Below are 23,592 nucleotides of genomic sequence, written 5' to 3'. Positions count from 1 at the left end.
GTTCTGTTCATTCTTTTATTTACATTCGTGTACTCAGTTTCTTAAAAAAGAACATAATCTTATTACAATGAACGTATAAATTTAATCTTAACCCATACTTTGTGAAATAATTCCAAAAATACATAAAAAGTAGTTTTTCGAAGCTTCTGTAAATAAAACAAAGCAATAAATACGTGAACATGCATAAACGTGGCACACGTCGCACCCCTACTAAAGAACACTTCATAAAATCACAAATTAAAAAAAGTAATTTCGTAAATCTAGGTTTGGGATTGGCAAACTTGAACTTTGCGAAATACTACCGTAAACAATCCCGCTTTGGATTACTCTGTAATCCTTGTTTGCTTTAAAATAGTCCAATTTTAATATAAAATAAAATAAATACATTTATTATAAATATATAATAAAAAATAACAATCTGTATAAAGAAAAATTATATAAACTTGATGTCAACTAAAAGCCGATCTAACGTATCCCCGTGTATAAACTAAGAACGGACCTGGTTTCTTTTTGGGAGCGCGCTTTGCTAAAAACGTTCCAAAACCTCAACGTTTCGTCGCCCGCCCCCGTAACGATCGCCTCGCCGTCCGGCGACAAGGCTAAATACAACACCCTGTACGAATGTCCTGTCAACTTGGCAACTTGCGTGAGACTCGGATATTTCCACACCAGAATCTGATTCTGCGAGTATCCGTGGGTCGAGACCAACTCCGAGCTGTGTTTCGACCATGCCAGATTGCACACTTGCGACCCTGCACACACAAAACAAACTGTAGATGATCGAACGATTGGTAAATGCGATTGTCTACCTGTGTCGACGCTCTGCATGGGTTGACCCGTCAAAGTGTTCCAAAATCTTATGCACCTGTCGGCAGTTCCGCCTCCCGACGCTAGAAGACCGTGATGATGGGGCGACCACGCGATGGCTTTTACTGCGGCCAGGTGGTCGGTGTATGTTTGTACCGGGGAGAGGGACTGCATGTTCCAGACGTAGAGTCTGTTGTCGTTTCCCCCTGAAGCCAAGTATTGGTTGTCGGGGGACCATTTCAGACCGCAGACTTCTTGACGGTGGCCAACCAACCTTCGTTCAGTCACAGTTGCTAAAAATATAAAGTCATTCGTACACACAAGAGAAGAAACAGAATGAAGTTAAGTTCCAACACAAAGACCGACGAATAGAGGACATTTTTCCATGAAACTGCAAACATTCTTAATAAAAATTCGAAACGTCAAGTATGCGTCTGTCATTTTGGACGCATGTCAAAAACGGATGATGATGTCTTGTAAAAATTAGAAAAATTAAGAGTGCGTCTGTCATTTTTGACACATGACGTACCCCAGCAAAGTGGATATTTTCTTCATTTCAATTTATTGCGGAAGCATCGAACTATTTCGCGTGTTTTTGTTAAATCCAGACGAAAGCGACTTTCAGCCGAATTAATATATTTTCAAAAAAAAAATATGATAACGTCTGTTTTGTAACATTTATGCTAACCCGACTCGAGATTTGAAAAAAATAGAAACTAGATGTTGCAGACCTATCAGTTATCACAAATTATGTAATTAATAAGAAACCTTCATCGGCAAAATATTCTTTTGGGATACGTATTGAAAATAAAACTGTGAACTGATTTTTAACGTTTTTTTACTCGCCTAGTTCTTTAAGAATTTCAAATAAAAAAACAATTTTTTAATGAAGCCCTGGAATTTTCAGACGGACTAACTCTACATTCATCATTAATTACTAATAAGGAAGTAATTCTACAATTACTGCAGACACAACATCCTGTCGTACTTATTCACTCAAATAATGTTCTGGAGCGTGTGGCAAAAAACAAAAACATTGTTATCAATTGATTTATCTGCGCCGTCATCTCCACAACTTGTCCGTCATTATTTATGCATCTTTAATTTACCCTTTTTAAATAGTAATCGTTCTTATTCGGTGACCTTTCCATGCAGACGCTAATTGTTCGAAATGTTTCAATTGCTATTATTGATTCACCTAAATTATCATCAGACGTTCATCAATCATTGAAGTAAACCGCACAAAAATCATTATGAAAAATCAACAACAACAATAATGAATTCGAGAATGTTTTGGCGACACTCGGTGTTTCCACCGATCAAATTGTAACCGTTTAGTTTCTTTTTTTCAGTTTTGAATAAATTATTTCGGGTCGTTTGGGGTCACAGAAGTGTGAGTCGACGCTACGGAAATAAGTACTTTTTAACTCAGTGATAACAACAATTTCCACTATCAATGACTATAAGAAACGTGTGTCGTAACAGCCTTACAATGTCAGTCTCAACACGTGCGGACAAAGAATAATCCAATGCGACCCAGCCGATTACATTTCTGTTTTTACTCATCGGATTGTCATTTTTACCACCACCGCAGACTTATTTTTAATTATCTTTTTTGACATTAGCTGTGTGAAGTAAATGAACTCTCTTACGTGGAGTCCTTGTGTCCCTCTGTAAGATGAGCCTATCCCTGCTCCCCGAACTGAGCACATCCCCGTTCCAGGCCAGCGCTCCCACCCTGGCCGAGTGTCCTTGCAACTTATTGACCTGTTTGTTGACCGCCACATCCCATACGGTCACGTAACCGTGATGGGTTCCCACCGCCACCAAATGTCCTCTTTCACTCCACGCCACCGACGTCACGACGTTACCGTCCGCCGAGAGATCGCAAAGTCTCGTCACTTGACTAGTACACGCCGACCACAGATAAACACAACTTCCCAGTCCCACGCTCAGGACGTTTTGCACCGACCAATCGACTAGATTCAGGTAGAAGTCGTCCTGGAGCTCGGGAGCGTCCAGAACTTTGAACGGTATCCTCGATATCTTCCTGGTGGCCTTGTGGGGTGAACGGAGCAGTCTTTGGCTGCTGAGGCTCAGCGGGCTGAGAGAGTAGGGGCTGGATTGGAACTTGCTGGCGTTCGGGGTTCTCTCCATCTGGAATAAATGCGAAGATGGTGAAATGGGAAGGCGGATCCTCTCGCACGTTCTAATTGTGGCACCGGTGGTGTATAGGAAAATTATTAATGATAAATCGACAATGTCAACACTGTTATCAGTAAACAACGATGACCTACTTTCCGGAATAATTATGAATTGGAAACACTAAACTGTGTTCTTTATGGTACACTTAACAAACAATGGAAATTACTACTAACCGCCAACTGTCCCCGGTGGGCTTACCTACGCTTAAAAAAAATGTACTGCTGATAAAACTAACTGCACAGAGCCCGATAAGAACTAATCGAGTTATTAAAACTCCTTAAATACCTTTTAAAAAAAATTCTTTGGTTAAAGAATTAATTTGGTGTGAAAGTAAAAGGTCCAAACAAAAAGTTTTTGTTATTTTAAGGTTTTCTTTCGTTTTAATTTTTTTACGACTTCGGTAGTGCAGAACTCACGTGTATTTAAAATTTTAGTTTTCACTTTTTATTTTTTTAAACTGGAGTAGCAACACTTTATCTACGAAGAATTATAACTTTTAAGCTGAAAACAAGAATACATACAGGGTGGAACAAAAGTATCAAATATTGGCTGTAACTTTTTACTTTTGACAATTTATGAAAAAATGTTTAATATAAAAGTTGATTGGTGTATTATCCTGCATCATCTGGTCTTTCTAGTTTGTTCCTATCTTCTTTTGTTTCGCTGCTATGGCAACCAACTTTGGTTTTTTAAATAGCACCCATACATTTTTTGTGTGATTTTCAAACAAGCGTATCTTTCTGTATTCATAAATACAGTTTTGCCATTATGGGGAAAAAGAATACAATTAAAAAAAAAAACAAAGGTGATAAAATTAACTTACTAAGTAATAATAGTTATTTACACAATTAGTGGGATAAAAGCAATATTACAGGATTCGACTTTCCTGTAATATGCTTTAGCCCACGTGTTATGTACAAAATTTTATCTAAGACCGCCCCGAATTAAAAAAAAAAGGTAAATCTTATTTATTTCCGCCAGTTTCATTACACCACTCAGTGGAATAATGACTTACTTATCCCACTGAGTGGGGTAATGAAGCTCACTTATCCCACTGAGTGGAGTAATGAAATGCGTCCGGTAATGAAGTTCCTTATTCGACTCAAATGAGTGGGATAAGTGTCATTTATCCCACGGGATTAGATAAAATGCAATATCAAGAATGTTTACAATTTTTGTTGAACGTCATGCATGATAATAAACCAAACAATTTTTATATTAAACATTTTTTCATAATTTTTCAAATTAAAAAGTTACAGCGATTATTTGATACTTTTGTTCCACTCGGTATATTTCTTGCAATAATTTTTAGGTTTACGAGCTTGCAAATGTCCTAAACACCATAAAATGTTGCTTCAAATACCTGAATTGTAAAAATTCAAAAACTTAAACCTACGCGTTGCTGCAGTTACGTGCTCAACTTGTTAACACTTAAGTGGGGCGATTTACATTAATTGGTACGTACTATCATTTAATTCTGAGTAACATGGTCTAATTATTGATTAATTCTTTCAAATTTGTCAAATACTCTGCGAAGAATGACTGAAATAAAGTGCAATTAAGGCGACATTCTAGTCTACAAACCTAAAAACATTTTTTTTTCTATTAGCTTACTTTGGAATAGTAAGGTCTTGAAAATGTGTCTCTAAAATTCTACGTACATATTAGGAAATTCCCATTATTGACGAATGAAAAAAATCGTATTAAAATAGTAGGTACGAAAAAACTTAAAATAGGTTTTTCTCGAAACTATTTTTTAAAATATCATCCCCGGTACCAAATTCAAATCAAAATTTTGTCCTCAAAAGATAAAAATAAATATTTAAAAAATAGAAAAAAAGCAAACAGTAAAAAATTTTATTTGTAGTTGAGAGAAATAATCCAATTTTAGACTAGAATACCCCCTTTAAAATTAGACTAATTAAAAATTCGTGATGGGTACACGTGATGGGGCACGTATGCCTCTTGAGTTGCTAAGCCACAAAGCACATCCCATCATTTGTGCATTCAATTGAAAACATTCCCTGAAAGAGGTAATGAACTGAAACAATGTCGCGATGTTAGCGTTTCGAAATTGTCAGCTGTGCGTAAACTCTGAATTGCAAGAAAAATCGTAAAAAACACAAAATTAGCAAACAAATACAATATGGACACGAGAGTAGAAGTTTCCGTTTTGTGTATCACGTTTCGATTATGTCACGTTTCTAATGGACAAAGAAGAAAAACGCGCTCTTCGCCGATTTTAATTTTAAATTTTGCCACCAAGCACCGATAACACGTTTTTACTTTACGTTTGAATATTCATTTTGGGACGTAGCCGCCATCGTCGACCATAAAAGTAATCGGAAATAGCGCTGGCGTTCGAAGGAATGCACAATTCCTTACGAGAAAAACGATTTCCGCTGAAACTTATTCGAACTGACACGATAACCCGTATTATCACCACGATTATTCACTAAATTATTTTACAAGTTTCATCACGTTATAAGAGATTCATAAAACAAACTGCAGTTTCCGGTGAAGTAATTATGCACTATTTTTGAAAAAAATGTGGAAAATATTTACTGTATTTCATCAGTCATCACACATCTGGCAAACAATTCCAATAGAAAAATCTACGTAATTCCTGATTAAATAAATCATCGACGACTGTTGCAATCCGATAGCATAATTTTATTGTGCTGCATTTGTGCATCGTTACGCAATAAATAGCGAAGAATGTCCTGTGTCAACAAAACCAGACAAAACTATTTCACCATGACTAGTCTGGAAAATCTGAATTGTTTAGGATAAATAGAAAAACTGCCAACGATCGGCTCTAGACACGTTAAACAAATTCGTTCCCATTTGAAAATATTTAAGGGAAAGCCGTCGCCAGCGTTATCATTAAACCGGCCTAGACGTAGGTGATTGACGGGCATTAGCTAATTAGTGTCTCCTTTGCCAGTAAGTGATAATTATAGAAAACTACACGTCACTGGAAGTAAATAACTATTAGTACAAATAGCATTGGTCGAATGGATAATTTTACAAAAAGGTGGATGTTTTTGGTCGCGATAAGATATCGACAATCATGAAAACAACGACATGCCTGGTTTGTGACTGTTAGAAATCGAAAACCAACAAACAACCGCATTAACCGAAGTGCAGGATGTTCCGATAATGAAAAACAAATTGACAAAACATATTTTCGAACGCTTAATGTATATTCAATTCTTGACTCATCAAAATTTGACATTCTGAAGACGCCCATCCGTGCGACAAACGTCACTTTTGGCACTTGCAATTCTTTAGAAATTATTCGATTTATCAAGACAATTTAAAAAAAATTGCGACAACTTTAATAATATAATTTATTAATTGGTGTATACTCGAAAAAAAAAATCACCCAATATTTTTTTGATTACCTGAACGTTTCAATTTTCAATGATTTTGAAGAGCCCACTGTAAATGACCTTGAAAAAATCCAAGATTACGTAATTCTGAAGAAAATTGTACAAATTGTAACAAGCGAAGCTAAATTCCGACCTGTCACTCCACTGGTGAAAAGAACTGTACACCGCACCTGCGTTAACCAATGGAACTGAGTTCTACATTTTCCACATTTTTAATGTGCAATTTTTTGTCTAACGTAACATTTTTATTTCTCGTTTATTCTAGCGTACACATCGTGAAAATTTATACCAGTTATATTTGCATGACCCACAAAAGTAGGTGTAAAATGGAAGGTAATAACTCTTTATCAGTTTCTTTTTGGAACACAATAATGGATTTACAATTGTGTTAAACATTGTAACCTTCAAATTATTATTTTTTAATTGGAAAATAGCACGCTTTTTCCTGTGCAATTTATTTTTCCAATTACTACATTCAAATGACATAAAACGAAAATACAGACCTTTGAGGGTGTCCCATATCTGAACAAATTCTTGTTCTTGACAGGAGTGAGCACTTGTCTTTCATCACACTGTGATTTGACGTCTTCCGTATTTTCCCCAAACAGTTCATTTCGCAACAGAATATTGTAAACAGAACCATCTCTGGTATTTTCCCCAGTTTCCCTGGTCTTCTTTCCCGTCTGTGAATTTTTGCTCGTGTCTGGCAGGGTTGCAAAGCTCGTTTCCCAATTGTTTCCTGCCCTGCATGGTATAAATCTGTCACAATTGGCTTGCGTTCGAGGCTCTTGGTAATTTCTCACTCCAAATAAGTCTTTGGACACTGACAATTTTACGGTGCGAAGAATCCGATCGTCTAAACTTTCGAACGACATGTTTCCTCTGCAACAACAAAACCACCACTCAATTGAAACCTAACAACACATGCACAAACGGGGATCACTTTACAATGTATGTATGATAATTTTATTCGAGTTGAAGGTTCAAATGTCATTCTTATCAAATGCATTGCATCGGAAATTAGTGCACTTTGAAGTTAGTTGTGTTATATGTAATGTTAAAGGAACCAACAGCCCCCATTTTGCGAAGGGGAAGTGCGTGAGGTAGAAGCGTGAGTACTCACATTCACATGACGCGCCTCGTGCAAGTTGATAAATTTTAGCGAATTTTCTTGGAGAACATGAAAACTGGGGACTGTGAGGCACTACACTCGTTGAAAACACGACTGAAGAGTTTACGGGAGGTTTAAAAATGTCAGTAAGCGATTATTACCCCCTCCTGCACTCGCTGGACCTTTAAATGGATTTTAAACGAGCATCACAAACAATCTGACAACGTCAAATTTATTTTGACCGTTTACAGTGCTACCAATCAAGCGATTCCATAATCCCCTAGGTTTTACAAAGCCATTTATTTTTTATTTAGACCCACAAAGCAAGACACAGAAGCAAGATGCATCCCTTTTTAACGACTTTAAAATGATATTTATTTGCATAGGTGATTAAGTAATAAAGAAAAGAGTCTGGTTTCACGCATTTTTGCTAAACTGAATGATAACCTTAATTCCCATGCTAACAAATATTTTTCTAACGAAACAAAACTATCCTCTTTTTAAAAACTACACTATTTCAACTTTCGAGTCTTTAAATTAAAACAAAATTATCAAAAATAATTTACAATTTTAAGAGAATTTAACCACCAATCTTCTCGTTTGTCATTTTAGACGGCTAAATTTTCAGCGAAATTCAAGCCATAGATATTCAAGCTTAGACATGATTTTCAGACTTCATCACGACTTCATAGCAATTATGGTATTGAGGTAATAAATATTTTTGATTGTTATAATTTTTGAAAAATTGCAGATTTCAACCAATGAAATTGAATCGATACTCAATTGTCCCATGACCAGTGTTGTTATTGGTCAGTAAAAGTTAGAATTACAACATAAACGATGACATAATCTACAGTGATAGCCTGATAGCAACAAAATAATGTGCCCGTTTGATGTCTGATTTCATAACCTTATTTCCAAAGAAATTTAGTTTTATTTACATAGTGCGTAAGTAGGTAGTGAATAAGATAAATAAAAGTAAAATTAGGGCGGTCCCGTATCAAAATACCAATTTTTTTTTATTTATCGTTGTTTATACATTTAGTTATCAATAATAACTTTACAAGTAAACACGTGCGGGTATAATTTAACACTAATGTCTCTTCGATTTTTTCTGCTAGGAAATAGAAAATTTTCTACGTTTCCGGTATTTCCAGCCAAGATGATGCAACAAGCATCCAAAAATCACGACTATGAAGTAAGTTCGTGGTAATGACACTTGTCTCAAGCTGATTTTTTCTTATTTTAGGCTTGTATTGAAGCTTTAAACAATTTACAAAGCAACGCGCAATATATCAAATTAAAATCGGCATCTAATGGTAATTACAATGGCGACCAGCTTAATCAAGTGAAAAAATATTTGAACAGGTACAATAACAAGAATTTAATTATTTGTTGTATTTTCTCATTAGTACATTTACTTATTTCAAACTGAAGTATGTAGCAACATTAAAAAAATCGTTCATACCTTATCAGTTGCTTGAGAGGCACCAAAATTAGTGACGCTCTGTCAACCCCACTAGGTATAATAAATAAATTACACCAGAGTAAAGACAGGATAAAACGATAAAGTGCTGATAATAACAAATCAATACGTTAATAAATATTTATTTTGCTAAGTACGTGATAAGAGTGTTTATTAAAAATTAAGGGCTGGGTTATCTTTGGACAAATTGGATGAATTATCAGTGATCCACGTCGCAGGAACAAAGGGGAAGGGCACGACGTGTGCGTTTTCCGAAAGGATATTAAGAGAACATGGGTACACTACAGGGTTTTACTCTTCACCGCATTTATTCGAGGTCAGAGAAAGAATCAGAATCAACGGTAAACCGATAGCTAGAGCAGACTTCGCCAAGTACTTCTGGAAAGTCTACAATGCCCTAAATCAGACTAAGGTGTGAGCGCTCTGGGTTTTAGTTAATTTAATTGAAAATATTTTTTTAGATTGACGATCATGATATGCCTTTGTTTTTTCGATTCATGACAATTATGGCTTTTATGGTTTTTCTGGAAAAGAAAGTTGACGTCGCGATTATCGAAGTCGGGATAGGAGGAGAGTATGACTGCACAAATGTTTTAAGGTATGATTCAGTGATTTCACCGAGATTGCTGTTATTATCATTACTGTGTGGAAAACATGATAATCGTATTTGTATTGGCACGAGTCAGATGTTTTTGTAATGATTCAAGGAAAGTCCCTGTAATTGGAATAACATCCTTGGGTATAGATCACGTGTCCTTATTAGGGTCTACTATTGAGACAATAGCCTGGAATAAAGCTGGCATCATGAAAGAGGGGTGCAAAGCTTTTACAGTTCCTCAACCAGGGGCCGCCATGAGCGTGCTCAAAAAACGCAGTATTGAGAAAAAGGTGGTTTTTAGTATATGCGTGAATAAATTTAAACAATCACGATTTTAGTGCCAACTTGAAGTCGTAGAAAATTTGCACTTTAAATTTCCGCCCAACACAACCTCGTGTCCGCCCCATATCTTAAACTTAAACGCTAGTCTGGCTGTGACGTTATGTAAAACTTGGCTGTCCATAAGTAAATTTGGAAGCTATGAATTAAAAAAAAAGAATTCAAAGAGCTTATTTTACAGAACATAACAATAATTTGGGACATCTCATGTCAAAAGAAATCACAGAAAAAGCACTTTTCAACTGTACTTGGCCTGGCAGGTTTCAAGTGAAACACGAGAAAAACATTTCGTAAGCGCTTGTTCTCGACTTGGGTAACAGAATAAATTTCAATTTGGTTTCAGTTATTACTTGGACGGTGCACACACTCTCGAGAGCATAATTATCTGCGCCAATTGGTTTAAAGATATTACGAAGTGTTCAAAAAAGAAAAAAGCTCTCATGTTTAATGTTACTGGCGATCGCAACGCCGAAGCCTTGTTGAGGCAGTTACACCGATGTAATTTTAATGTTGTTTTGTTTGTGACGAACAGTAGCGGCAAGTCTACAAAGTCAGGTGAGTGTTTAAAAAATATGTAACATAAAAATTACATAACCAAGCACCACCACAGAGCCGTACCTGAAAATTTGCGTACTTTTAGATAATACAATTTCAATTTTTAAATCCCTAGATGAGTTGATGGAGAAATGCGAGCAACACAAGCAGCTGTGGTCAAAACTGGAAAACAGTGATGACGACTCGACGAAGACAGAAATTTGTAAAGTATTTCCTACCGCAGTTAGTGCCATCGAGTTTCTTACGAATCAAGATAATTTCGATTTGCTGGTTACTGGTTCCATACATTTAATAGGAAGTGTCTTAAGCGTACTAGACCCAAACTTAAATGAAGTAAGTTGACGAATTAGGGTACTTAACACGTTAATTAAGCTTTAAATGAAACTAGACATTTGTAGCAGATCAAATATATATAGTTTTGATAATAAATGTTTAAAAAAAGTTAAGGTTTTACCTAACCACAGTTCAAATATTGCAAAAGCACTTGTACACAATTAAAGTAAACACAAAATTCACTTTATCTTCATTAGCATTATGAGATAAGGGATTCCTGGATTAGGCCAAATAGCATGTTTTTATCACATTCAATTGAGGAAAAAAAGGTTGTCATTGTTTTATTTTTACAAAAATATACAGAGATCACTTCATCAAGGATTACATTGTTTGTAAATATTGGCGAGAAACGTTCGTAGGCTATTGAACAGGTTACAAGTAGGTACTATTATAAAAGTGAAATATTAGTCTGACTTTCTCCAGTAGTAACAAAAGAGTATTAAAGGTTATACTGGATCTACTGCCTTAAAGTAAACTAAAACAACAAACAAGATGGATGTTTATATACAATACACTAAATTCAAATCAAAGTACTAAAGACTAGAAAAACGTAATTCTTTTTCGCTTTTCCTATGGGTAACATCGAACTCTACTTCAGACTCGATTTCATTTTCAGACAATGAAAGAGAACCACCTGCTCTCCGCATGTGCAGCATTTTATCCATGTTATTCTAAAAATACACAAAATCGATAAAAGGTCCAAATCAAAGTTAAAAAAAAAAAAAACACAAAAGCAACGACAAAACACTGCAAGGCGAGCATGCCATATAAATGTCAAAATTACCAACAAAATTAAAAAGTGGCTGTGCTAGAATATCCAGGCCAACTTAGTTGCCGCGGTAACTAAAGGAAAAATTAAGTGAAAATATTTTTAAAAAACAAGTAGAAATTAATCGTGCCAGACACAACAAAATGAAACTTACATCCATCAAACAAACCGTCGGCTCCGACGCGTAACCGTCATGCCCGTCTTCGTACTCGTCATCTGAAGAACTCGAACTCGACGTGTCTTCGAAAGGCCTGCAACTTCGACTTTATCATCACTGGCTCGTTTCCCGGATACGTCACATTACCTTGAAACTTTACAAACCATTTGGGCTAGATCTGTAAAAGTGTAGTCCGATAAAATGTGATTGGACTCCGCCTTGTTCGTTACTGGCGCCGTTTTGAATACTGGGAAGTTGCCAGCCCTCAATTGCCCCTCGAAGTACGACTTTCCGTGTTGGTAACCGACTTCGCGAATCTCGTCGAAACTTCCGAACTGCAACGTCTTGTATTTGTCTATGGGAGGGCGGATGTATTCGCAGTAGTCGCTGTTTTTTACTTCCTTTACGAAACAGAATCGTGACGTTAAGTTGTACGAGAGGTGCAGCAGCAAAACTTACTTCCAACTGTCTGACACAACTCACGTACGCTAGTCTAGACTGTATGTCGGGCAGATTCGGTACTTTTACGGGTTCGGTGAATGGATTCCAACGCTTCCACAAGAGCCACCATCCAGACAGATCGTCACCGTAATTGGTGAGGTCTTGATCGTCTACCGAACCGACGTCTATGGCTAGGATGTGATTGGCCCCCAGACCTCTCATGACGTCGGCTATATCGAAAATTACGTTAGATGTGCTGATGCAACCTTGCGCGTGCTCAATCTTCTAATTTGACTAGACACGCGTGGTCAAAACGAAATATTTCGATTATTTTTGAATACGTCGCCGACAAAATAATTTAATGCAAATTACTTACCTCCGGCATATCAATACAAAAAAGAGACTAACGCCGAACCGAAAACAGTTAATTACCTGGTACATTGTTGACGTAACAACCATCAGCTAACAAGTGTCCGTCTAAAGGATCACATAGTGGTGGAAAAATGCCAACAATTGACATACTGGATCGCACATATCTCCACAAATGACCTGTCAATTAAATTTAGCTAATTTTCACATCGATTTTTCAAAGTCATTCTGCAACAACTCACAAAATGACTTCTAGAACGAATTAACTGTCAAAAAATTCGAAAAAGAACAAAATAATGAAGCATGGACTAAAAAAAAAATGAAACGATTAATACTAAAAGTCTGTAATTTCCACCAATTAGAAAAATGATTAGTCTCTTCACCACCCCACACACCTTATTGTGATTGGTTTACCTTTTTATGTGTGTAATAAGAGACCGACCCGGACCATTGTACACACTTACCTGACACGGACACCAGGGGGCGCATGCAAAACGTGTCCCGCTATCATCTTAAGAAACTAATATTTTACCTGGAAGGTTGTTAGTGTAGCCTCCGTCGAGAAGCAGATGACCGTCAACGGGATCACACAGAGGTGGCATATATCCGGACAGAGACATAGATGCACGAACGTACCGCCACAGAGAGCCTACGGAAATGCGCTCACTAAACTACATGCCGTATTTACAGGTTCCTTTCGTTAGTTCGTGAACATCAACATTTTTTATTACTATACTACAATTAATTCACTTGTAAGATTTAATCACATCAATGGACGTATGTACAAATGTTACTGTCACGGACACTTAAAGTAAACAAAAAAACAACAAAAAAAATAATACATAAGCACCACGTTACATATAAGCGTTTGGGCTGATGTGAGAAGAATACTTTTCAAAATGTATGTTGTAAAATGTCTAGAGGTATTTGACGACACCGAAAATTTTCGCAAGCTGAATTCAAGTAAGCATTCATTGCGGATGTTCAATCACAAGCATGCAAGAAGAGTTCATTTGCTATAATACCATGACATTACTGTTGAAAAAATAATGAAATAAATTATGCAACTGGGCCAAAAGTAAGGAAAAATATTTCGGTGTCATCTGTCAGTTCGGTCTTCGTAGTGACTAAAATGGTGATGCAGGTCTTGATTTGTACATTCAACAAAAAATCTGTTATATAAAAATGGTAGTTCAAAAAAGATAAGTATCAGAGATATTAACACTATTGATTGACTCTAATTGAAGTGAAAACGTGTTTAACATTCTTTTGTAATGAGTTTATTGACGGTTCTATCACAGTACTTTTTAACCGAGTTTTTTTTTATAGCCTACACAAATGGCAAAAACAAATCAAATTTGTCAATTAATTTTGTTTGAGATAAGGAATTGTACTTGGTGATTTTCTTGTCTGCAAGTTTGCGTATCTGCACCACAATGTCAATGATTACGCCACAGGTAACTATGTAATTTTTTAGTTTATTAATTAATCGTTATCAAAACAATATTGTTCCAAGCTCTTTACTACTTTCAGAAATTCACGATAATTGTTAAGTTACTGTTGAGATTGGAGTATCGTAATACATGAAATATTTTTAGAACCTTCATTAGTTTGTGGCGAAAGACCTTTTTCACCATTTTAATGTATATATTTTTTTAACGTTGTGCGGATGGTAAAACTGATATAACAAGCTTTTTATAAAACTGTGTATAATTCCTATTCCTATATAATACATACCATGAACATTGTAACCTGTCTGCGATTTTTTTTACTGAATAAAAAAGTAAAATAAAAATCCGTGAAATGTTTTAGTGCAAACATATAGGTTAACCAATCACAATTTGTACATTCATCTCACACACAATTAAAAAATTGGATGCAACCAAAAGAATGAAAACGAAAAAAAAATTCAACTAATGAAGGTGCTAAATGTTCGTGATGAGAAAAGAATAATGCAAACAGAGAACAGCAACAAACGGATGAATCGCCACAAAAACAAAAAACTCACCGTGAGAGTGAAGTCTCATACAAGACGCTGTTACGTCAGTGGTAACTGTGAAATAAGGCAACCAAAGATCTTCGATGTAGGTGTCTCCAAAAGTTGCCTTAATGGTTTGATTAAAATCGCGACCGCTGAACATCGAAGTCATTGGATATGTCAAATCCAGGATTTGGCGCCACCACTGGGTCATTTTCTGTCACACAAGGAAGCGTAAATTTTGGATGAATCAATACCGGCGTACCAACCTTCGACCACTCTCTCGCCTTTTGTGTAACAGTTGTTATGTTCCTTTCGCGGCACCAAAGCGCTCCCATGAACGCTCCTATGCTGACTCCGCCCACCATGTCGATCGGTATGCCAGCTTCTTGGATAGCCTTGATCATACCCACATGTGCGGAACCTCTAGCTCCACCGCCACCCAAAACCAGGCCGACTGATTTGCCCGTTAACCATCTCGCTAACCGGGAAAAGTCCGAATGGATGTTGGGTTCAGACTGACACACTTTAGAATAAAGCTCGTTCTGTTGGCAAATGAAACAATTATTGATCACTTAACTGCCCGGACTTGCACAACTCACTATCCTGTACAGCGACTTTCTCGAAAACATACGGTTAGGACTGAAGATGTGGTGATGCGAAGACACCCAACTCCTCATGTTGATCCAAGCAACGGTGTTGTGAGGTTTGCCGCCTTCTCGGTGCAACAGAACCAGTTCCTTCTGTGTCCTCATCGCCAATCTCTCCACTTCTTTCTCCACTTTGCCCAAAGTCGGATGGTTCTCGCCTAGGCCCACTATCAATATGCAATCAGCTTGTCTGATGCACCGCTGCGTCCAAGCGCTCACTGTTAAGTCGCACTGATATAAGGAAATTTTGTGTTGGTCTTCTTGCTGGGCCAACCACGATGTCAATCGGTATTCGTTGTTGGGGTCCATTATCGTCGGACCCAAAATTTTACGTATTATCTCAGAAGTCAGTCTTTTCGTGGGTCCTTAAACAAACAAAATCAACCGAACGTCAAGAGCGCAACGAGATTTAGTACCGATGGCACATAAGCAATGATACAATTCGTACGTAAAGGCCGTTAACGGTACGTCGTCGGAGGCGGCGACTATAGCCACCGTTGAAAAGTTCATCTGTGAGGGTCGGCTGTCCACAGCTGAGCTGCTGGAAGCGTGTACGTTTATGCTGGGTTTTTTCCAGGAACCTACCATTTCAAAGTTTGTCAAAAATATAAATCGTTCAAGCTTTCGTTCTACCTAAAATTCGATGTCCCAACAAGTTTATCAGTCTTGTGACTACAATAGGGTATTTCAATTTGATCGCGTTGAACAGGCCTTCCGGTAATTTTGCCAACTCCGAATCTCTGACGGCGATCACTGTCGTACTCCTTTTAGTGTGAGTCACCATCTCCACCTGCAAATAAAAGACAGACATCGCTTTTCGACACTTGCGCCATCTACAAACCACTCCGATCAAATCACCCTTGCCGTACTCGGCGACCAATTCTTTTTTCCCGTTTTTATGAGTAATAACGGACCTCAAACGACCCGACAGTACGATGTATGTGGAGTCACTTTCGTCGTCTTGTCTGTACACTGCACGTCCCGATTCGATAAACTGCCAATCCAGCGCAAAATCGACTTGTCGGACGAAAGGAGACAATCTTTGCACCACCGAATGTGCAACGTACAAAGCGATCGTCGGGTGGTCTTTCATCATGCTACAAATGAAAAATTAGTGTCGGTACAGTTGTGGGGGGAGTGGGACCAACCCGTAAAAATCGTTCTTCGAAAGCAGGGCGATTCTCGTGAAGTGTTTGGCTCTGATGGTGAAAAAGCTAGGTTCTCCTGTGAGTACAGCAAGACCTCCGACGAATTCGTCGTGGTAGGCTGTAAACATGTGGACTTCTTCTTCGCCCTCTGTGACTTTCTGGGATACGATCAGAGCGCCAGATATTACGTAGACCAGCGCCACATCCTAGAACCTTGCGTTACAATCTGCAACTAAACACAACAGCGTATTTACCTTGTTGGAATCTTCCTTCATCAGATAAGTACCCGCGGCAACCTCTCTAATTTCCAATTTTCCTTTCAACATTATGTCATCATCCAATCCCAGCTCTTTGACGAACGCTTCGATCGCGATTTCGATCAGAGTGTCTTCGTCAACGTTGTCTACCGAATGTCTTTTCTTTTGCAAATTCGTTAAATCCGGGGTCTACAATTTTTCAATGAGTATTCAAAACGTCGCATTTTCGTGCGGTTACCACATTTGCGTTCAATATTTCTGCGTCGGCCACCATGTCGGGTGTGTTCGGCGAAAAAGATTTTGATTCTAGACTAGATTTGCTCCTTCTGTGTCCCGGGATCGGTATCGGTTGCGACGAGTTTTCCATCGATTGGAATGTCGAGTCTTTCGTTTCTTCGCGTTTCTTCTTCATAGGCGAATTGGTAACTAATGGATTCTTACTGTTTTTACTCTTTGGTCCCTGTTTGACTAGTTCAGCGCTCAGGCCAAGATACTGATGCAAAGCTGTGAACGTGACGCGCTGCAAACGCACCATGATCACTTGTATCACGCGAATGAATATGTCCGGATATTCAACAAAAATTTCTTGGAATGCGGCCATCGGAAGCTTGACCACTGTTGAGTCTTCGATTGCTTTTGCGGAAACGGTTTTGTACGGATTCGTGTAACCCTAGAACTGACAGTCTGGGTTACTCAAAACAGAGATTCTAAAAACTTACAGTTAAAACATCTGTGAAACTTAGTAAGGAAGTGACGGATTCTCCTGGTTTTACTATTTTTAAAGACAGATTCGTGCTGTCGTTGGAAGTTATAAAAACGTTGAGTTTACCGCTTTGAACAATGTATACATTCTCATCAGCATCACCTACAACCATCATTTACAGCCAACAAAAAATGTCAACCATTCTACAGCTGCAAGCTTCTTGCATTTAATAATTATTAGCTTGAGCTTGACTATGTTAATGTACTATACAAGAATACCTTGAATTTAAATAATCATACTAATAAAAATACCGGGTGTTATGGAAGTCCACGTAATAAATTAAAAAAAAATCTTTCATAGTTAAAATTAAATATAATTTGAACCCTAAAATTCATACCCGCTCATGTGTTTATACATCCATTGATAACGAAGCACGAAAAAAGAATTACTCGACTAAAATACTCGAATGAAAAACAGTAAAAACTGTTATAGTATATTAGAACAGCGATCATTCTTTCTTCAAAAAACTGTAAAGTTTTTACCGTACAAAAACATTTTCACTCACGCTTTCGTTTCAACTAATGATTATCTCATGAGCGAAGTGTCAAATTAGGGGCTAGAAAAATGCAAAAAAAAAATCGATTAAAAAAAGATCAATACATATGTAAAAAACGTTTATTTTAAAGAGTTCTCTTGGTGATTAAATTTATGGACTTCCATAATACCCTGTATATGATTGTAAATAGAAGTGTAAAATGTACATTACATGCATGATCGTTTTTGTTGTTTTTACGAGTAGGATGCTGCAAATAATTTTCTCTTGAATTTATTGTTTTTTTTTTATGAAATTATTCACAACATCCCACTTATAAAATTTACTATTCAGAAACGTTTTTTTAAATATTTTTTTTTATTTTACCTATTCTAAACAGATACGCGCCCGCATCAACGTTGATTATTTCAGTGTGTTTACAGAGCTTCAAAAAAATAGGCTTCTCAAAATGTCCAAAAACTCTTATACTCTGAAGCATATAAAGTGCGTCAGGGGGCATTCTATCATCACTCAACATTTCTTCTTGCAAGTATTCAACAGGCGGCTCCAGAACCTATATTGAGCACATATGTAGTATTGATTTGTAAAATTATCATAATTGTTTGTAATTTATTTATAGTAAACGTTTCAAAACAAGTCCTTGTAAAACATGACTTTCACAGAATATCTTATGCAACGCTCTGATAATTCAATGTAATTGTTTACAACAAACATGATACCTTCAACTGCTCTGTATCTGTTTCCTTCTTCAGTTGTAAAATCCGCTGGGCAAATTTCATAACCATCTTTCTTTTTCTACCTTGACCGGAATTTCTGACTTGACCTGAGATATTTTTGACTTTACGTAACATCTTTCGCCCATAAAACAACGCTTTGTCTCGTTTCCTGAACCGTGTGCCCGCCTCCTCTGACTTGAGTTGTCGAGCGAAAAGAGCTACACCAATGTATATTTTTAATCACGGAAAAATTGAAATCAAGGAATAAATTACCTTTTCGGTGGCATTTTCGTATGCAAAAATATGTCACCGAAATTACCGTGGCTAAAAGTCCGACCAGAAAAACTGGCAGTATCTGTAATCCGAACTGCAATTCAAAAATTAACACGTTGCACTCGCAACAATGACATGCCACAGATTCTTTCCAGTCAACAATAGTAAAACTGGAGTTTTAATATAAAATATTAATTCTTTACCTGGTATGTCTCGTGCGATCCAAAAGTTTGAAAGATGGGTCCGAACCAAGTGGATTTGATTGTTTCTTGAAACCCATTGTTTAAGTTGTATACCGCATTTAGCACATCCATTTCAAGCAGCACATGATCAAAATCAAACCAATCTAGTATCACAAAGACTTTAATGAATTAATGACCGACGACCGATTAAATTCCAAATCCGAATTCACTCAACTCTCTCCTTATCTGTCAAAGTCAAATACAAAACAAATGCGCAACGTTGATCGGGAGTACCAACACAAACAAAAACTTTACGACATTAAACACACTATCAATTTTTTTAAATTTATTTTTAGGCACACTTCCGATAGTATTAACGATTTTCGTAAAATTCTTTTCAACCTTTTTGTCATCACAATTTCTCATTTGCACGTTGTGTGTTTTTTTTTTTGAACGGTGAATTTCTTTTGGCTCTTACACATTACATGTTTTTGTCATACACAAAATAAACAAGTTTTATGAGTACTCATATTTATGCCTGATTACACAAGATAAAAAAAATTCTAATTAAGTAATACAAACACATTAATATTATCTTATCTCAATGACAAACAAAATAAAATTTTATAGCAATCCTTGTCTCTTGAGATCCTCGTAAGTTTTCCGGTTTACAACATTACCTTGTGAATCTTCATATTCTTCTTCAGTTTCAGGTTGCCAGCGTTCACTTTGTTTTTGCACTTTCAATTTCTCCCACACTAAATAATATTGTCATTATATTTGTTTTATCATGAAATGATTTAACTTACGTGCTAAGGCGTCTTCAATTTGCGTTACATTTGCAAAATGTGCAGTATTTGGTATACCCAAACACCTCATTCCATGAGCATGTCTCCATTCTGCAAAATGTCTCTGAAAAGCTTTTGGACCCTTATAAACATAGTTTCCGCAAATTTCGCAATTGTAACTGATGTTTAAACCATGAAGCTTATACAACCAATATGGAATGGGCTGCAAAAGTAAAAAAAATAAAATAAATACATATATTTATGAGTTGATTAAATGATAAATTTTTACTTTGCCATCCCATCCTAAAGGTAAATTTTTGGGATTATAGGGGACATCATCATCTGCTTCATCAAGACTTTCCTCTTCACTTTCTTCATTTTCACTATCATCTCTTTCACCATCTGTACGCGCCTGTTTTCTTTGCACATTTTCTTTAGTTGCTCCACGTTGAGGAGAAACTAAATCTGCCAACCTAAGTGTGCTTTAGTAAAGAAAAAAAAAAAAAAGCGATAATTTTTACCTATAAATCTGCGCTTCTAAGCAAGCTAATTCTCTTTGTCTCAACAGTTCTTTTTCTTTGCTGGCCTTGCCTGACTTATTTTTTGTCATCAATGAAGGGTCTAATGAACCCTTGCCTTTAGTTGAAAATAATCTTTGTGCCCTTTCTTCAAGTGTTCTATAAAAAAACATTGAAATGTGTTTGTTGCAATTTCCTACTAATAGTTACCCTCCACATTTTAAACCAAGTGCCATTAGAGCAGATTTTAAACGATCTAGACCTAAAGATGCCAATTCCTCCCAACTAGAAAATGCAGAAAGATCCAAGTGAGCTCCTACATTTGCCAAAGCTGAACCAGTTTCTTTCTAAAAAAATGGAATAAAATTAATACTAAAGATTAAAACTCCAGTGCTTTCAAATTACAGGCCAACCCTGAACTGTTCCAGAGTCCCATTGAACCATAATAGCATCTGATTCAGCTTGCAAATCACTATCCAGATCCATTAATGGTTTAACCCTTTGGACAAACCATGTTAAATATTCAATCAAACAAAGTAAATATTTGCGATATTCTCCAGTTTTTCGTTCTTTTGGAATGTCAAACAGCTGATCAAAAGTAGCCAAGTATGTGATATAATCTACTTTTTCAATGCCTTTTAAATTTATGTATTTTTCATAACATTCATGCAAATCTAAAAATTTTCCATAACCCTCTTCATCAGTAAATTCAACCAAATCTAAAAAAAAGAAAAATATGACATAACTGGTAAGTTTGTTATAAAAAACATACTAGCCATTTCTTCAGTGGGATTTTCTCGTGCTTTTGCAAATTCATCAAATTCAACTGACATTGGTACACTGATCTATTCAAGAAAAAATACTAAAACAGTGAAAAACAATTGTTACAAATTATACATACCTCATTAGGATGTTTCCTGTAAAAATCTTTGATTTGTTTAAGGCGATTATAGAATTCTTGAAATTCATTTGGTCCAGTAAGAGCAGCAACTTCAGCTTTTCTTTGACCATCTTTGTCTTCATATAATTCAATCAATCGGTCTGTAGAGGTCATGTATCTATCTAACAGGTACTTCAGGCGATAATCGGAGTTTATTGCTTCCCGATACTAAGACAAAAAATTCTTTTCCTTACAAAATCGGCGTAGCAAACTAAAAACTTACCGTTGCTTTCTTATGCAACATTTCTTTAACCATTGCGTCAATTAAACGCTCTTTTTCTTCATGGTAACGTCGCTGTTGCTCCAAAATCGTCTCCATTACGATTTTGTTTTAAATTTTCGGGTAAAATTATTTATTTTATAACCCCAAATTGGGAGCTAAAAATTGTCAGCCATTACAATGCAAACAATCAGGAATACCAACTGGACAAGAATAAAAAGGGAATAAAACACAAAAAGTAACTAAACAATATTTATTTTTATCTGTGCAATGTGTCAGCGTTCCAAATAAAATAATTCGCCAGTTGATATATGACGACGCTGATTTAAATCGGTAGATTTTTGTGCACCATGGATCGTGAAGACCCGTTTGTGAAAGTGATACACTCCTCGGACTCATCTATTCCTTCTGTTGGATCAGACGATGAAGAGTCTTTTGTTGTTCTGGGACCTTCCTCACCATCATTGGTAGAAAGTATTCCATATAATTCACACAAGGAAGAAGTATTGCCGCCGTTAAGAACCAACAAAATCCACGAAATGCAGAACATAATTAAAATGAAGATTTCTGAATTAAGATCTGAACCATTTCCAGAGGCACCAACAGCACAGGACAAAGTAGCGTGTTCTGTAGCAAACATCGTAATAAGCCCAGATTCTTCATATGAAGAAATTCAGAAACAAGTTGAGGAACTCATCAAGGAAAATGATCAATTGAAGAACGTTATTGAGCAAAATAATGCGAGTATGAAAAATCAGTACGATAGATTTGTGGCTTATAAAGATGAAGTGATAAAAGTGATGAAATCTCACAAGGAAAAATTTACAGAAGCAAAAGCATATGTAGATAAATGTAAAGAAGAAAATGTAAAATTGTTCAACGAACTAGAAGTGCATGTAAACCTCAAGGGAGTTCATGAAGAGGAAATTCTAAGTTTGAAGGATAAACTGAGACATTATGAGAATTCATCTCAATTTGAAGCCACAGTTGAACAAAATATGGCTCAATTTGATTTGAAGATGCTTAACGAAAAAAATAGAGAACTGAAAAATGAGCTGGCAGAGAGCAAGTTGAAAAATTCAGAATTGATGCGAGAAAATGAAAAACTCACAACAAGACTGGTTACAATGCCTCAATTTGAAGATCACTTGCAAGCCAAACAGCAAGAAATTGATAAACTGAAAGAAGAAAAGTTAATCTTCCAAAATCGTGAAGAAGAGAATTCTCTAGAAATAAAAAATCTGAGAACGCAGTTAGAAAAATTGCAACATCAGTTGGGTCACATTTCAAAAGAGAAGGAACAACTTGCGCAATTCCAAGGTGACGTTGCAGCTTATGAAGAAAGATTGAGGCTGAAACAAACCGAAATTGTGGGGCTTGAAGAGGAACTGCAAACAACCACCCTCAAACTCCAAGATTTGCAAGAGCAACACAACCCGCACTTGGTAGAAGACCATCAGAAAGTACTTGCGCAGTTGAGTACAGCCCAGAGGACGATCACGGCGTTGGAACAAGATCGCGAAGAAAAAGCGAAAGAGTTAGATGAGCTCAAAAGACGGAACCAAGAGTGTAATTCGAAAAGCGACGAAGCGTTTGCGCTAAAGGAACAGTTGGAAGTGTACAGACAAGATTTCGAGGCAGAGAAGGAATCAAAGAAAAGCCTAAAACAGGAGAAGGATCAAGTAGTGGAGGACCTGAAGAACATACAAAAGCGCAACAAGGAGTTGCAGCATGAGATCGAGCAGTTGCGGGCCCGCAACGAAGTTAGAGTCGACGGATTTCCGTGTCCGAAGTGTGCTTTCAAGTTTAATAACTACGACTCCCTAGAAAACCACGTACATCGATGTCTTGACTTGGATGGTTTCCCCTAATTTTATGTAGACTGCAGAAATAATTATCGAGATTAGTATTAATTACATATTATAATTGTTATCCTTATCTAAGTTTTATCTCAAACGTTAACACTGTAGAATTGTTTACGTCGAGAATGTATTATAATTTTATAGATGGGTTGTCTTGAAAAATAAAAATTATTAATGTAAGTGAATTTAGGTCGAATGTAAATTGTAGGAATCCCCGAATTTCGTGAATCAGTCGATCG

At 36.7% G+C, this 23,592-nt stretch overlaps 5 protein-coding genes across 16 annotated transcripts; 2 read left to right on the top strand and 3 right to left on the bottom strand.

The window, feature by feature from the left end:
- Position 1: 1 nt before the first annotated feature.
- Positions 2-9,123, bottom strand: fzr (fizzy-related). 2 transcript variants are annotated; one of them, XM_069052647.1, is made up of 5 exons: positions 8,987-9,123; positions 6,911-7,289; positions 2,460-2,964; positions 810-1,100; positions 2-752 (listed from the first exon to the last, which is right to left on the bottom strand). In XM_069052647.1, the coding sequence occupies exons 2-5, from the start codon at positions 7,280-7,282 to the stop codon at positions 466-468; spliced, it is 1,455 nt and encodes a 484-aa protein (XP_068908748.1). In that variant the 5' UTR covers positions 7,283-7,289; positions 8,987-9,123; the 3' UTR covers positions 2-465. The 2 variants fall into 2 exon arrangements, with proteins under 2 accessions (XP_068908748.1, XP_068908747.1); XM_069052646.1 differs by lacking the exon at positions 8,987-9,123 and adding an exon at positions 7,531-7,672.
- Positions 8,078-11,500, top strand: LOC138134394 (folylpolyglutamate synthase, mitochondrial-like). 4 transcript variants are annotated; one of them, XM_069052642.1, is made up of 11 exons: positions 8,078-8,218; positions 8,270-8,466; positions 8,640-8,716; positions 8,768-8,886; positions 9,170-9,416; positions 9,466-9,602; positions 9,712-9,892; positions 9,941-10,067; positions 10,123-10,231; positions 10,285-10,496; positions 10,582-11,500. In XM_069052642.1, exons 2-11 carry the CDS (start codon positions 8,412-8,414, stop codon positions 10,836-10,838), a joined length of 1,521 nt encoding a protein of 506 aa, XP_068908743.1. In that variant the 5' UTR covers positions 8,078-8,218; positions 8,270-8,411; the 3' UTR covers positions 10,839-11,500. The 4 variants fall into 4 exon arrangements, with proteins under 4 accessions (XP_068908743.1, XP_068908744.1, XP_068908740.1 ...); XM_069052643.1 differs by having other exon boundaries at positions 10,111-10,231; positions 10,612-11,500; XM_069052639.1 differs by having other exon boundaries at positions 10,111-10,231.
- On the bottom strand, positions 11,085-19,394 carry sws (patatin like phospholipase domain containing sws). Of its 8 annotated transcripts, none has more exons than XM_069052635.1 (20): positions 19,047-19,394; positions 18,844-18,937; positions 18,574-18,788; positions 18,221-18,407; positions 17,318-17,463; positions 16,837-17,268; positions 16,596-16,787; positions 16,342-16,547; positions 16,035-16,290; positions 15,827-15,983; positions 15,610-15,774; positions 15,146-15,558; positions 14,813-15,088; positions 14,574-14,760; positions 13,098-13,214; positions 12,215-12,426; positions 11,903-12,156; positions 11,753-11,849; positions 11,614-11,672; positions 11,314-11,500 (listed from the first exon to the last, which is right to left on the bottom strand). In XM_069052635.1, exons 1-19 carry the CDS (start codon positions 19,155-19,157, stop codon positions 11,622-11,624), a joined length of 3,768 nt encoding a protein of 1,255 aa, XP_068908736.1. In that variant the 5' UTR covers positions 19,158-19,394; the 3' UTR covers positions 11,314-11,500; positions 11,614-11,621. The 8 variants fall into 8 exon arrangements, with proteins under 8 accessions (XP_068908728.1, XP_068908729.1, XP_068908732.1 ...); XM_069052636.1 differs by having other exon boundaries at positions 11,618-11,672; XM_069052627.1 differs by lacking the exon at positions 11,614-11,672 and having other exon boundaries at positions 11,085-11,500.
- Positions 19,395-19,535: 141 nt separating this feature from the next.
- Positions 19,536-21,703, bottom strand: noi (splicing factor 3a subunit 3 noi). Its single transcript, XM_069052645.1, has 9 exons — positions 21,495-21,703; positions 21,233-21,439; positions 21,104-21,176; positions 20,737-21,050; positions 20,542-20,678; positions 20,335-20,490; positions 20,103-20,286; positions 19,835-20,036; positions 19,536-19,783 (listed from the first exon to the last, which is right to left on the bottom strand). Exons 1-9 carry the CDS (start codon positions 21,588-21,590, stop codon positions 19,650-19,652), a joined length of 1,503 nt encoding a protein of 500 aa, XP_068908746.1. The 5' UTR covers positions 21,591-21,703; the 3' UTR covers positions 19,536-19,649.
- A 17-nt stretch (positions 21,704-21,720) lies between these two features.
- On the top strand, positions 21,721-23,538 carry LOC138134395 (NF-kappa-B essential modulator-like). Its single transcript, XM_069052644.1, has one exon. It carries the CDS (start codon positions 21,842-21,844, stop codon positions 23,360-23,362), a length of 1,521 nt encoding a protein of 506 aa, XP_068908745.1. The 5' UTR covers positions 21,721-21,841; the 3' UTR covers positions 23,363-23,538.
- The last annotated feature ends 54 nt before the right edge of the window (positions 23,539-23,592 follow it).

Source organism: Tenebrio molitor, chromosome 7 (genome assembly GCF_963966145.1).
Source record: "Tenebrio molitor chromosome 7, icTenMoli1.1, whole genome shotgun sequence".
Taxonomy (NCBI): Eukaryota; Metazoa; Arthropoda; class Insecta; order Coleoptera; family Tenebrionidae; genus Tenebrio; species Tenebrio molitor.
The sequence above is the reverse complement of the archived record's forward strand: the minus strand, read 5'-3'. Positions and strand labels throughout refer to the sequence as shown.